At 36.9% G+C, this 16,501-nt stretch overlaps 1 protein-coding gene across 1 annotated transcript in view; it reads right to left on the bottom strand.

Moving 5' to 3' along the window:
• LOC150096557 (uncharacterized) overlaps nucleotides 1-9,865 on the bottom strand; it is a 51,679-nt gene extending 41,814 nt beyond the window's left edge. Inside the window, exon 1 of the mRNA XM_090408637.1 lies at nucleotides 9,715-9,865. Coding sequence (XP_090264763.1) covers nucleotides 9,715-9,865 — 151 coding nt within the window. The remainder of the gene's footprint in view (nucleotides 1-9,714) is intronic.
• Between the last annotated feature and the right edge of the window lie 6,636 nt (nucleotides 9,866-16,501).

Genomic DNA, 16,501 nt, shown 5'->3' with positions numbered 1-16,501 from the left:
TGAATTGAGGAGATAAAAAAAAAATTAAACATCAAAGAGCTTCTAGTTTCAGGAGCGAACATGAGGTTGTACGTTGTCTTCGTCTACAGCTGATGTACCGGAGCACCAACTATATAAATTAAACATCTCTTGCGCTCCAGTTTAATGCAAGTCGCATTTTTTTCTCCTCCCTTCTTTCTTCCCCCCCCCCACTTCCCCTATTATCAGATCCCTCCAGTGATGAAACTCTGGTTATGATACATGGGGTGACTGTCAGAACAGGCTAAAGCAGGAACCTCCTGTGGATGTTTGGTTCATCAGCATTCCAAATCTGGTTGGTAGGCATAAAGGCAAACGATTTTTCTCTCAGCACGTGAGCGTTCGAGACGGTTGGAAGCCCTTTTTGGTGCAGCTAGCTGCATAAATTACCGTTCTCTAGCACGTCGCGAGGGCTTTAAGCAGATAAATGAACGCTACCAGTGAGGTATCATCTTCATCGTGTGGGTTCTGTAAAATCCCGAGTCGGATCAGGTGGACTCGGCAGGTGGTTCGCTTGTCATTCCTCAGGTGGCTACGGCTGCTGCCACAAGTGCTATGTAGGGGAGAAGAAAGAGGAAGGCCTACTTGTATCTTCAACACGCTTCCAAAAGCAAGGGGGGGGGTTGTAGCTAAAGAGAAACCAGCTTAGGCGGAAAAGAATTAATTAATGTTACCCGAGCTAATTCTACGGCATCTCTTCATCTAAGAACGCCTCCAGGGTTTCTATTTCAAGAGGTGCTGAGGCAGCTCGTGACGCCAACACCACGTGCTCATCATACCTGTTGCCCGGATGGAAATTAATAGATTCCTTTCTTCACTGTAACCGAAGTTCTTGAGGGGGTTTGTTGTTTTTCTTTTGCTCTTTTCTACGATAAAATACGAGCGGGATGTTTGACCGACGGCAGATAGCGATGGAGTGTTTGCCTCAATTGGGAAGAAACCGCTTCGGAACTTTGATGCACAAAGTCACTCTTTATGCCGAGGCAGCGTTTTAAATTAGCATTCTTCCTGAGATGGTTCTTTAAGTGCGGCGATGCTATTAATTTATTTTTTCCTTTCGCTCTCTGTGATTATTTCCAGCAACTGGATTAGTTGTTTGTGATGTGGTTTCCGTGAGTCATCTGGTCCTTCCACCCCCCTTTAGAATTACGAATTATTTTTGTAATCAATTCATAATTCTGGGGCACTATCGAAGATTAGTTCCCGGATGAGGATGACTTTATCCTGCACACTCTTGTGAGATTCATCAAATGGAATTATTTCTAAAATTAAAATTTTATGATTATAAAAACGTAATGCTAACATTCATTTCCAACAAGAACTATCCCTTTAAGCAATGGGAATTCAAAACTTTTTATGTTGTTTTAAAATATATAGGGGACCCCTTATTATGTAATAGAAGTAGAGAGACATGCAAATATATGCGAATTAATATCGAGCAAGTTACTAAGGAGGATAACACTCTGCACGATATATATCCATCTTTGCAGTCCTTCATTTATACAGAATAATTGTAACTAATATTATATTGCAAGATACCCCCTCTCCCCCCCAAAAAAAACCTCTTCCTTAAAAGATAGAAATAAAACAATTTTGTTCATGCACCTTTATTTAAATTACTGGTAACGTATATTTGTAAACATTCAGAAATGAATAGTAATTATATATATATATATATATATATATATATATATATATATATATATAAGCGGATCGAATAATCGACCGTGAGATGCGGTGATTAATATCCTTGGAGGGTAATGGATGGCACTGCTGTAGCCAATGAAGTTTCAAATGAGGCTCGGCTATTGCTGTTACCCTCCATGATCAGAGCTTATATTGCTCAATAACACCTTATCCCTACACTGTCCTCTACAGATAACGGGAAAGATGAAAAGCATTCTTGCTTCTCCCCTTTAAGCCAGTAATTATAAGGATAGGTTGAGGTGAGCGATACCCAGGGTAATGGCAATCTGAGGCTCGGCTATTGCCGTTACCCAGCCATGACTAGAGCCTTTAGTCCAAAAACACCCCATCCACACATTTTCTTCAATCAGATGAAGGGATAAAGATTTAAAGACTCAGTCCATTCTCCACCCCCCAAAAAAGTAATTATTTTTGCCTTATATAAGTTAATGTGGTAGTAGTTGACAATACCAGTATTTCTAGCCAAGGCTAATGTTACAAAACATGGAATATTGTATCGGAGAAAGATCAATGTTTGGGCTATTTATTTATTTTAGTGCTCGAACCCTGTCGAAATGATGATCACAAATTTTGAAAATTAGATAAAGGGATTCAGCGCACTTCCCCTGATTCTTTATATTATCCAAGTATGTGCATTTTATGTGGACCCAACCCACCTTCTAGTTTCAGAGCAACATAGCTGCTCAATTTAATTGTCGGAAATTATCAATTTATTTTTATTTTTTAATTAGAATAGCTGAAGACACTAAATTCACTGCTTACTTTTGTATGTGTGGGAACATTAGTCTCACTTTTGCAAGGGGAAAAAAATTAAATGCCATAATTACGTTTAGAATTAATTTCATCGGAACATCCTTTGGTTTTCAATAATTGCAAGCAAAACAATCATTCACAGTCCCTCATTAAACAGACTATATAAGCCAAGTCAAAAAACGCTGAGGTAGAACTATTTTATGGCGTTCAAAATCGGTTTTTTTGTTCAACAGAAAGGCATTTTCACAGACCAGTATATCCTCAAAAGAAATAAAATTTGAAAATTCATGTTCGCAAAATGCAATAGCGGAACTACATAGTAATCACCGCATCTCACGGTCGATTCTATTTTCACTCAACTACATAGTAAGTTCTTAAAAGAACTGGGCGATGGACTGAGTCCTTGACGCTTTATCCCGTCATCTGAATGAAGAAAATCTGTGTGGATGGGGTGTTATTGATATAAAAGCTCTAGTCATGGCTGGGAGTCATTGCCATCTTGGAAGTCTTAAAAAGGACTTATCAACTACATAACAAGTCCTTATAAGGACTGGCTTAAAGGGGCGAAGCAAGAATGCTTTTCATCTTCCCCGTTACCTGTAGAGGACAGTGTAGGGATAAGGTGTTATTGAGCTATTGAAGCTCTGATCATGGCAGGAGGGTAAAAGCAATAGCCGAGCCTCAGTTAGAGCTTCATTGGCTACAGCATTGCCGTTCATTACCCTCCAAGGGTATTGGATTGAATGAATCAATCACCGCATCTCACGGTCGATTGATCCGTATTGTGACATATACAGGGGGGTGATCACCTATCAGGTGGAAATCAAACTTAACTTGTTAACTGCAAACTTGGTAGGTAGCCTATATAGGCATCGCACCACATGTATGTATATATACATACATAGTAACTTAAATCTTAAAAGAACTGGGCGATGGACCGAGTCCTTGACTCTTTATCCCGTCATCTGAATGAAGAAAATCTGTGTGGATGGAGTGTTATCGAGCTAAAAGCTCCAGTCATGGCTGGGTAACGGCAATAGCCGTGCCTCAGTTAAAACTTCATTGGCTACAGCATTGCCATTTGTTACCCTGGAAGTCCTAAAAAGGACTTTTGGCTTTTTCGATTTCAAACCTAGTAACTTAAATTAGAGACATATTGTGCGAAAGCTAAAAAAAAAAAAATAATAATAAAAGGGTGTAAGAAAAATAATAAAGCGAAAATGGATTATTACAATTCTTTTTTAAAATTTTAATTAATTTTGTCTTTAAAATATTATTCTCTAAACTATTTAATATTGATACTTAAATTATTCACTTTGTATTTTTTTAAAATTGAGATAATTTGAACTCAAGCCATGTAATTACCCAATCCCAGCAATATGGTAACAGAAAACACAGTCTAGTTGCAAATTACCCATCTTTTCTAATTCGATTGATTTCAATATTTATTTTACGTTCCTTAAAAAGTTTTTTTTTCTTGTCTTTCGATTCATGCATTATCATTCCATATCTGTATAGTTTTAATTATATTATGCACATTACATCAGCTAAAACACCCTCAACACCTACTTGAATCATCGGCGCTTAGTCTCCGTTGCGCTTGAGAACATGTTTACTTTTTATCTTGGAGTATCCTGAAATATTCCTGTCGTCTTCCTTCTAAAAAGCAAATTCGCTAACTTTCAGAGGACAATATGAACTCTTGTTTCACAAACATTGAAATGAAACAAGAATTCACGAATGACTACAAAGAACTCTTACATATCTCCGTATATTTTCCGATGAGGGTAGAAAATATTCTCCTTTTTGTGCATATCAGTAACTTGAAACGTTTTAATGGTGTAAACCTATCTACTCAGTCCAACTCTATAAGTATCGAAGAAACCCATTAGTTGAAAAAAAAATCTTGGTTCAAATCCCGTCTTAACACGAGAAAAAAGTTGTGTCCTCCAACTAAACACTCCATTCATCGTCATGTTACTTTGTTGTAATCTAAACAGCCAATTCTCTTCCAACCATTCAATATTATTCTTACATTTTTTAATTCCATGAATGGAGTTTCATTTTTAGTCCAGATCTGAATCTCTTCGCTCGTTGATGATAAATTCTTTTATTTTCATCATCAGCGATCAATCCACTCGAATATTTGTGATTTACTTCCTTTGCTTCTTTCCGAGAGTAAGTCGTAACTTCTCTATGAATCAGTGAAGTATATTATCCGCTTTTCTAACACTCTCCACATTCGCACGTCCTGTTCTTTGACGTCTGCTTGGTTTGATGTAAAATGACAAGATATTTAAAAGAATATTATTTAACCTTTACTCGAAATTAGGACTTTATAATCCGCTAGGTCACTTTACCTGCATCCGGCAAAATTTGTACTAAATACAATGATTATATATTTATTTTCGATGCAACGATCTTTCTATGAAGATACTAAATACCAGTTCAAATTTATTTTTTTATCAACTAATAATAAGCATTACATCCTCGCAACTGATATTGCATTAGTAATAAAAGGCAACAAATGCGCTGGGTAGGACAGAATGGAAACCAAGTAGACTAGCGGTAAGATGTTTTGGAGAGATCGGCCAAAATGGAAGAAGCACGGACAGGCATTCGTCCAAAAGTGGACTGAAGAAAGCTTTTAATGCTGACTCGTTTTTGAGAATATCAATTTCCTAATGTATCGCCTATATAAGTTCAGAGTTTTTCGGAGGAAAAACCATTCGACGGCATTTCGTATAAATACGAAATGTTTATGAAAGCGAAAAATGGATAATTTAGAGACCCATCATGAAACGTTTTTCAAGTTTTCCGCTAGCTGGGTGGTGGTCTCACACCGGACGATTAAAGACAATCCATGAATCCGAAATCACAGTTTGAATAGCGGATAAGCTAATCACTCAGCTACCTACATCAGCATAGGTGCAATTCATATTAAGCCTAAACCTTGAAATGATCGTACACACTATCTATTAATAATTGTCCGGATACTAGCAATTTACAACTGACACCAGCAGGCGAACCCTAATATCGGGTGTGTCTACCTTTGAGAGAGGCTTTCTACCAATGTACGGCAGATATCAGGTGGAATTTGTTTCCATTCCTCCATCAAAGCAGCACTGAGTTCAGCCACATATCGAGGACGTGCTGCTTTGCACCTGAATCGGCGCTTCAATTCGTTTCACAGGTGTTCGATGGGATTGAGGTCAGGACTTTGCTCAGGCCAAGGCAGTCGTTTAACACTCATCTCTTCATACCATTCCATAACAGCTGCAGCTTTGTACCGTGAAGCATTGTTATCGTCTTGACAGTAACACGAATCCGTTCCATAAAAACTCCGCAGTATAGGCAGCACCTGATTATCCAAAATATCAAGGTACTGAGCTGCCTTCATGGAACCACGGACAACGACCAGTAGTCCCACTCAAAACCAGCTGAATTGCACCCCACACCATTTCAACTCCACCGCCAAACTTTATTGTGGTAAACAAGCGTCCACCAGGCTGCCATTAGAGTGGAAACAGATGAACCTTGATTCATCGCTCCAGAATACCGTTTTCCACTGGTCAATTGTCCAGTTCACAAGCTCTTTGCACCAAGCCAGACGAGGTGTTGATGTTCGGCTTGTGTGCCGCTACTCTTCCGTGGAAACCAGTAAATGGAGTTCTTTTCGTACAGTATTAGTACTCACCATGGTGTTACGGGTGGTTGTCTGTGCCGATTGTAGTCGGTTTCTGCGTGCTACCCGTTTTAACATCCTCCTGTCTCTGGGTGTTTTCCTGCACTAGTCATGCCAGAACCTCGCCAACCGTCGATTTTGGATGCTCCAGTTGAGCGGCAATCGCACGTATGGATATGCCACCAATGTCAGAGCCCACGACGACATCTCTCTGGAAGTCATTGAGTTCACGTCATGTTGCCATACCACCTGTATTCAACTTCTACGATGAAATATCGCTTCCTACTATCTGTACATAGGTTTTTATGTCATTAACAAACATGAAATGTTCCTCCATAAGTTCAAATAACAGGGGTGTCCGGACAATTATTGGCAGATAATGTATATATACTGTGTGTGTTCCTATTAAGAGATTTAATAAATAAAAATTGAATCCATTTTCCAGTATCATAACAGTTTCAAAATACACGGTTTTAAAAAGCCAATTAGAACGCATAGTTTCTACATAAATTTAAATTAATTGTATTAAATTGTTCTTAAAATAGGAAGAGTTATAAATAAATTTGCTAATTTCTATTTGTGTCGGCCTTAGACTGCGGAAATAATTCTTAGTAAAAGGGTATTTGCTTTCTACATAAGGTTTTTCTTGTATCCAAATGCATCTCTCTGAACATATAATTTAATACAAGAAGGGTTTATTTTATTGTTCTATGATTACCAGCACAATTCTCCCCCCATAATTGGACTATAAATTGAAACACGTTAGAATTTTCAGTGTATTTGTAAAATGCGAGGCTCTTATTGGCTAGCTCAGTTACTTGCAACAAATCAAAAACACGTGTTAAAAATTTTCGCGTGCAAAATGCCAAGAAGCAATAAAATAACTGGATGGTTTCAAATTAAGAAATCTATGTATCTGGACACCATCACCACCCAGGTGTGCCTTTTAAAAATCCTACTCGGTTGCAGCAACAACGTATAAAAAGTTTAGGAATGATGATATGATTGTCATTTGAATGCATGTTAAAAGTCTGAATGAATATAACTGAAAGTAGGAATGTTTGGATTCATAGAAACTAAGTAATTTTATAAAATAATTATGTAAGTATCATATTTATTTCAATATACTAATCGTTTGAATTTAATTTTGAAAATGACTTGTAAAAATACAAGAAATATATTCACAGTATAATATTTAAAGCATACATGTACATTATTAAAGAAATGTTAATATTTGAGAATTAACTTTCTCAATCTGAATTTTTTCGAGACAGGTCTTTGTTTATTGAAAAGTTCACACTAAACCTTTGAAAATAAGTAAATAAATCGTATTTAAAGGAAGAGAACTAAATGTACTGTTTGCTTAAAAGTTATTACGAATAATAAATGTACTTGTAAAGACTTAGAAATTGTTATGATCTGTGTCATTGGGAAAAGAAATTCGCTGTCCTTAATAATTATTTTTTGTGTCGCATTACAGAATAATATAAAAATTTTTAAAGTCATTTAAAATTTTTCCACGTAGAAATATAATTATAAACGGTTCAAAACGAATGCAATCTTCGTAAATGGAATAATTAATAGTATTTCGATATCACTAAAACGTATCTTCCTTGACTCACTCTTAAAATAAGTAATGGATCAACGCAATCCGTATTCATATCATTTAGGTGTAAATAAAAACGACTAAATATTGGTGTTATATCTGTACACTTCCTTTTGATGTAATCTCTGTAACAAGCATATTTATATACAAGAACATCTGCATTTGTAGTCATGTGAGAATGATAATCCTTGTCAATATCGGCACGTACAGTCAAAATTCTGTAAATATGGCAGGAAGCCACTGCTTACGGCATTTTTTTTTATTAATACGAAACATTTTCCTATACAAATATTATACTACTTTTAAATCCATTTAATTTTTGTTATTTGAAGAAAAATAGCGACAGAATATAAATACAATAAATTTTTAAAGCATATCCATTTTATTATTATGATAGAAGACATTTGAGTAACGTGTTTAATTCCAATATTTTTGAATAGAGGTGTAATTTATCGTATTTCGTTGATATTATACACCAGAATAACATCTTTATTTCACACATACTTAACTATATTATTCTATTTATCATACAGTATTCTAAGATAAGGTGAAATAAAAAAATTGATGTTGCAAACATATTATTACCTAGGATTTCGTATAAAATAATTATATTAAGTCTAGAGTCCGTTTGACATTTGCGCATCATCAACATATAAATAAATGATTCTATAATATCCAATCACGAGTAATAATAATGCATCTTCATGCTCCGAACAGTATAATAACAACAACCGAATCTAATATTATTAAATATATAGAATAAATTATGGCACAATTAATTAGGAATTATTCATTACAAGCTATGGTGTATTTTAAAAAGTGAATAAACGTTTAGGTATTTTTTTTTAAAATTAATATATGTGATTTCTCTTTCCTACGTTAATGCTTTATGTTATTTCTCCAGTGTTATCAGTATGACGAACTGCACCTATTATAAATAATCATTCGCTTTCAACTGTACAAAAATGGGCAAAAAATAAATTAATGTCCGGTAGATTTTATCTTAATAATATAATTTAGAAAATCAGAACTAAAAGATGGTAACAAATGCGTGATTTTATTCGAAGTATTGTCCGAAAATGACAGATACAATGCAGAGGCATTAGAGAAATTGTATTTAAAAATAACTTCCTCCACAGAAGCCTACGTGAAACTAAAAACTATATTTACTATAAGTGCGTTTTATTTTTCTACTTGGGATCATCACTTCCATTTGATATACAGACGCTGTCAGTTACTCTCCACTGCTTTAACATTTATAGAAATGCATGACAGTCTACCAAAACGAAATTTCATTACTAATGGAAGCATACATTTTCTTGTCATAAATTTTAATCGCTGATCTACTTGTGCTTTATTCGGTGCTGTCATCTAAGTAAATGTATATCCTAACCAACGACCATTGTCACTTCATTAATAACCTAAAAGGCATATTTTGAGTAAAGCTTTTTTTTTTGTAAGAAAAAAAAATGTTTTAGCATGTTTAAATGAGAATGCATTAGTAATTCTCCATCGAAGTGACAGGTCTTTGTGATGATAAATATTTACAATCACTATCTCCTGTAGGCTAAGTATATAATAAGAAACTATTTGGGAATGAAAATGCAACAATTCATCATTGAATATATTTATGTATTGTTGCATTCCTGTTAAACAATGTTTGTATTCAACAATGCATTTATACTATCAATCGTATTTATATTTCCAACAACTATGTATACAAAACAATATCCGAATGTCAGCTTCCCTGTAATGCATCAGTGCTATCCGAGATATATCAAACTACAGGGGGAAACTAACTTGGTATTGATAAAGAATTTTTTTTTTTAATGCAATTCAATCTGACTGCTGCTAAGGTTCGAGTCAGCACTATCTAAAACTTGAGTTAGATTATTTAAAACTATAAGCATTTGGATAATAAAATGGAATATTTTAAATAACTTACCACTACTGTACCGAACAGTGAGGCAATGAGAAGGCGGCGGTGGACTAGGAGCTGTAGCGGCTTCGGTAGGGCTTGAGGGCTCGCGATACGGCCACCGGTTGCCGTGGTCAACAGGGTATTTGGCTTTCTTCACCAGAAACGATCGAGGCATTTCAAGATGTGGCAGAAGTTTGTAGATGCGTAGTAAAAAAGAAAGCAATGTTCTTTGGCTTATGAAGTCTGTGGGTGCTTAATGGTCTTAGGAAATGTCTGCCACCAGAGGAGGAGGAGGACGGGTAAGCCTCTAGGGATGCGATGAACAGGTGAATTGAAGAGGAAGACAAAAGGACAGAAAACCGGAAATACACACCCGCGCAGATCTGACCACTGCTGCACTGGCTGTTTGTGTCATTAATAGCACAGACTCCATCCACGCCGACAAATTCACACTTGGCTAACAGGTTGAAATCACGTGCGTTTAACTGAGTCCCAGCGGTGACCCAATGGCCAGAACACGGCGGTTGTTGTTTTCATCCCTGTTTTTCCTCTTTACGAAACTGCACGACTGGAGGACGTCAGAGTTGGAGCATTTTACACGGAAGAACAGATCTTTCTGCCCTCTGGTGCCCGAATGTGGCCAGGGGGCCGGACGTGGTGCCAGGACGCCTGGAACTGGGTCCTGTCAGAGCGATTGTCATCCTTTTATAGTGGGCCACCCCTTCTTCCCCCTACGATCTGTGCGCTCCCACCCACTCTCATCTCCAATCTTCTCTTGCTGTCGTCCTGCTCGTCCATTCAAATTTTATTCGATCTGTTGACGGCGCATGCGGAGACGATGCCGTCAGCCGGGTCGATCACGTCAACCTGTGTGCCGCCTGCGTTGCCTTGCCTGCTACACCGACCACCACGGTCCGCCGTTGACTGTACACCCCGAGCCGGCGGTGAGGCTCGCATCTGATTACACCAGTAATTGAAGCGATCAACAGTGAAAGCAACAGAGGCTAAACAGCCGATCGGAACGCCGCGCCAGTGGTGGTGTATACGCCGGCCACGAGACCTAATACGGCCGCGGCTGCTCTCTCTCTCTCTCTCTTTTTCTCTGTCTCTCTTTCTCCAAACTGAGAGAGAGAAATACTAGTGCCCGACAGCGGAGGGGGCTTTCGGCGGCACAAGAAGCTCAGCAAACAACTCTTAGAGTTCGGGGCAAACCTTCAAATCGGGATGGCAAACAGCAGGAGAAGGAGAAAAAAATTCTAGTCTCGACGGAGGATCAAGCGTCCTGAACCGAAGGTAAACTGAGCCCCCCCCCCTCCCCCTAGAACACTTGACATTAGCGAGTGGACTTGTTGAAGGTTTGGGGCTTGTCAGCCACTGTCACTAGAGGGGGGAGGGAAACTGGCTGGTCTCAATGGCGCCGACTGTACTAGTAGATGTCTTAGGTGGTGTTTTCATAGTGGTGACGGACATCTTATCTTATTCCCTCAGTCATACTGCGATTGCTGGTCGCCCTCTTAGCTGAGGCAAACACATCCTGAGACATACAATCGAAGCTACTATAAGGATTGCTGAGAATCACGGGCACTATTTAGAAAAACCTCCAAATCCAATCAGCGTGGCATATTTTAATGTTTTCTAGCTTGAAATGAAATTTGTCGTAATAAATGCAATATCCCGCTTGAAATAATTTCTTTATATCAACACTCCTTTAATCATCTGATATTTTAATACTACGTTATTTTTTATGCGGTTCCCCCTCAAAAGGTTATTAATAAACCTATAGCGTATTTGTACCATGGGTGAGCTAAGGATTACTGTTATCCGTATAGTATTGGTTAGAAATAATTATGCAAGCTCCGCTATCGTGAATCATATCTTGGGTCTTAATTCCAAATCTATCGTTTCCTTAGCAATAAACTACAACCTCCGGTTATTTCTTCAGTTAACGCTTTTTTATACGTCACTTGGCACACTTTTCTAGTAGATAATTCACTGGGTCAGCACATATTTATTGAGATTTTACACGAAATTCCTAATATATTTAGGTCAAAAATAAAATTTTTGTTCTCAATATTTCGTGGATTTATTCTTTACTTTCAACGGCCTGCAGGAGTGAAGATAAAATGCAGATGCTTACATTTTGTTAGAGCATTTCTGAAGTCGACATTGCTGGAATGGGCAAACAACATTAATATGATTTTTCTTTCTGAACCCAGATAACCTGACTGCTCAAAATATTTGAATTTAAAAATTTAAGCGTTAACTCATTCGTATACATAAATGCATTTATGTGCGTGACAAGTAATGGTATGATTATGCACTTGTTAATGTCTTTGGAATCATTGTAATGGTATTTAAAGTTGAAATGGTGTTTTAATCACCAGAGTTTACTGTGTTAAAAATACCATCATTGAAAGTCTGAACAAGGTTTTTTTGGTAAAATATTCAGCATTTTTCATAAACAAGAATCTGGGTTTTTCGAAAACGTAGCAGGTCTTTTTAAAGATTTTTCTTTAAAAATAAACATTTTCAGGGTCTTTCTTTAACATGCGTTTCTTTCTTTCCGAAAAGCTTGTCGGGGGTATTTCTTAAACAAATCTCTAAATTATAATTTTTTAAAGAAAAAAAAAAACATCTTTGGGAACTTCCCTAAAAAAGCTTAGTTTTAGAAAATACTATGTCTTTAGAGTTTGTTAAAAAAAACTTATTTCTTAGTTCTAGATTTTCTCCCAGGAACTTTCCTAAAAAGGATCGATTTTTTCTAAGAATTTTTTTTTTTTAAAGAAATGTTAAAGCAATTTCTTTAAAAAAACTGTCATTTCCGAAATAGAGATCTGGATTTTTCTTTAAAAAGACATCTTCGGGGTCTTTCTTATAGAAAAATTGAGATTTTTCTAAGCACAAGCATCGGCCGCATAAAATACAGAATTTTCCTTTAGAAAGAGACTGGGGGGATCGTCCGTAAACAAATCTGTAGATTATGTTTTAAATAAAAACATCTTCGTGGTCTTACCTAAACAAAAGCGTAGTTTTTTCGGGAAAAAAAAGTATTCTCGGTCTTTTTTTAAAAATTATGTTTTTCTAAAACTTACTTCTTGGTTCTCCATTTTCCGCCAGGGTCTTTCCAGAATCTATGTTTAAGAACAAATATCCGGGTCTTTTTTTACGTAAACACTTTAGGGTTTTTCCTAATAAATTGCATTCCGATGTTGTTAAATATCTAGGCTTTGTTTTTTCTAAAAACGAACGCCCTCGTGGTCTTTTTCTAAATGAAAAATCCTTAGGCTCTTTCTTTAAACATACAGAAAAGAAAGATATATATTTGGACGAAGAAAGTAAAAGAGAAGTGAAGAGAAAGCTCCAATGCACGTTGGCATTCGTGACTCCTTCCCATCAATTTTTTCACTTTTCCTATCAATCAAAGAGTAGAGGAAAAAAGTTGTCGAAAAGGCAAGGTAAAGGAACAGGGGGAACACAGAGGAAGACGGCCAAGTAGAAGAAGGAAGCTGTTTGTACGGTTTTGATAGCGTTATGTCAATTCGACAAACTCTCTTGGTGTGTCGCAATGTACGCTGCTAATGATGTGCCTACTATAGTCGACAGTACATTAGTAATGATTACGCTGCGCAGAACAACACAACCGGTCTCCATCTGCGCAGTGATTGCAGAAAATGTAGGTTATTGAAGTGAAATGTCCATTACTGTGTTAATGCGAGTGAGCCTCGTTTGGCATAGATCACCCACAGTAACCTGCCTGGTCGCTCGGTCGATTGTTACTTTTGATTCCAATACATTAGCCGAGGGCTAATTTAAGAAATTGAATCGCAATTTGGGGGAAGAGGGGGTTGAAAAAAAATCAATACACAAATGTTTTTTCTATCATTAAAGATGTGGGAGAAAAAAAAATCTATAGAAAGGTCTAATTCCAAATGGAAAAGAAAAACAGTTAATCGACATGGGATATCAGAAATGCAAGGTGAACAAAAAATACTGTTTCCTGATTTCTGCGTGGATGTTATTGATTGGGGAAAAAATTAAGAGTTAATAAATATTATTTTATGAGTGAGTACATCGTTCCCTTGACAACAGGTAACTCGTAAGTAGAAGATGGGTTCTGCAGGTAGAGGCAAAAAATATATTGATTGTTTGGAAATTAATGGCCCGCTAAAGTCTGATATCGAAACCCAGCTTATTCCGGAGCAGATAGGAATGAATGATAGACGTCGGTGAGTATTAAAATTGCATCGAAGGCATCCCGACTTTGTTACTTTCTGTACAAAGAGGATCAAGATATTAAGGCGCAACTCAAATGATGTTTCTACGTAAACAAAGGCAGTGTGTATGCGTCTTCCAATCTACTGCTGACAATTCATCCTTTTTCACCACCATATTTGAATTCGCATTCCCCCTCGTTCCTCTTCCTCCTCATCCCAACCTCGGCAACTTATCTTTTGCGTTTCTTCTAAAAAAACCATCCTTCTTTGTATAAGATGAAACATTTCTATGCTATATATCATCTGGCATCTCTTGAGGGGGGGTTGTGTGCTGTAGAATTGCTCATAGTCCACAGGGAAACACACACAGAATCACAGCTGCAGTCAGAGTTTTGTGCAATATTTATATATTGCTTTCGTTCTCTGTTTCTCCATTATGCAAAAAAAAAAAAACTTTCCAAAAAAAGTTTGTGATGTACCAGTAGAACCTAATTTATTTTTGCGTAACAATTAGGGTAGTTATCTAATGGACCTAATGATATCATGGATAATATTAGACATTCACGATACTATTATCATCATCTATATGTATCTGTGCATAAAAATCGGCATCCTTCATCTCATTTCTCATCCATAGTGCTAAATGAGCATACGTCAACCATCTGCAACAATGCCCATCAACAATATAAAAAGTCATGTGCCTAATTACTTGCTAATAACAATTTCTGTAGCATTACATTGTTTGAACTGATGGATGTCTATTTTTTAAAGCTTTATAACTCGCAGATGTTTTTTTCCTGTCTTCTTTATTGACGTATATTCTGCTCCTGTTTTTACCTTTCTCCACGTTCCCTTTTTATTCGAAATTAGTCGCCGTACAACACCGAACACTTAAAGCAATCAGAAATAATACAATACCTGCTGCTAGACAAAAACGGACCGATTACAAAAGAACGGGGCTTTCGGCACCGAGTAGCGCGCGCGCGACTCAATTTCCTGCAGTTGTTGTTTTCAATGGAACCGACTACTCAGCTGATCGCCGTAATTAATTTGAATGCATTAATTAGTGTAATCTTCGCAACACAATCAACTAGCAAATGAGCAGTAAGACAGAGCGGTATGCGAGCTTCCCTTTAAAACAGCGTCGCAGTCAACGCCCTCTAGAGGCAACCGTTCGCAGAATGAATAGAGTACTGGGAAATACCGCCTTTCGCATGAAGCCTCATTAGCTTCGAACACGGCCTGGGAGGGGCGCCTGCAGACCACCGCCTGAGATGGAGGCTGCTCTGTTTAACTTCGGTGATAGCAGGCAAGACATTATAATAGGGGAAAGTCTGTGGTTCAACTGTTGGCTCCAAATGATTGAGACAATGCTGTCAAGATGTGTTTGAAAGATGGATGGCCCGGCTTCAATACATAGATACTAGTTCGTTTCGGTGAATGTCATTTGTTGGCCCACGTTGCCTTTCTTAATGTCACAGAATTTTTTTTTTTTAGTGAATTATGGTTAGGCTTATTTTTAGGAATGATTATAATAAAAGATAACCCAAACTGTATGTATTTTAACGAAAATAATAACAAAGAATCATCCTTTTCAGATGTGTTTGCAATATAAAGACAATTTATATTATAGATTTGCTGTATAATCATTTTTTATTTGTACCGTTGTTTGAATCCTGTACCCAAGCGTAGGCAAAACAAATTTGCACAGAAGTGATATTCGTATTTAGAGGCTGTTGACTTCACATCATTTGCCTTAGTGTCCCATAATGCAACGCACACTTCCTATTGAAAGTGCATATATATACTACTATGCATTATGGGAAGGCTCATAAACCTAAATTTCTGCTTTGAATAAAACCTAACAGCATATATAGCAATTTTAGAAATAAACGTATTTTTCATTTACAAATAAAAAAATGGTTTATAATCATATTTTTAAAATACTCTAAATTAGAGCCAAATATGATAATATTTTTCACTTAGTTATCAAGTAAATTATAATTAAAAAGAAATTTTATTTTTATCCTGTATTCAAGAATAGATAAACAAACTATATACTAAATTTTTATATTGCACAATACTAGCATTTTAGAGGTTAATCATTGAACGTATTTTCTATTGGCTTTTTCTTCCTTTTTTTCTCACAGAATGAATGAGAGGAATTATTAATTCACTATTACCTTGTCATTCACCTTTTTATGGCAATTTTACGTCAATGATGGTGCGAACTGCTTCTTCCTAATCTACAATGAAATCCGCGCCTCTTAGGAATTTGTGGAGACTTCCTGTTCGGTGTCTATGACAATTTGTGATTATCGTTATTAACTTCTGTTTAATGGGCAACCATTGACACGAGTTCTCATTAATCTGTGGTGCGTGTGGAATGATTAAAGAGTGATCTGCTGAATTTTGAATAATGGCCTAATTAGTCATTAGCAGGCCTACTGCACTCCACAGTGACACTGATGCGAACAGCAGCGCCACTTTGGACAAACACCTGCAAATGTCACTGGCACACATTACGGCTTAAGTGAAAATGCACCTTTGCTAACAGGTGAAATTTCGGACGTGGTAAGTCCACGATAGTAGTTTTA

The sequence above is a fragment of the Typopeltis vanoorti genome, chromosome 18 (assembly GCF_054136105.1).
Source record: "Typopeltis vanoorti isolate ZY-2024b chromosome 18, IOZ_Tvanoo_1.0, whole genome shotgun sequence".
NCBI lineage: Eukaryota > Metazoa > Arthropoda > Arachnida > Uropygi > Thelyphonidae > Typopeltis > Typopeltis vanoorti.
The sequence above is the reverse complement of the archived record's forward strand: the minus strand, read 5'-3'. Positions and strand labels throughout refer to the sequence as shown.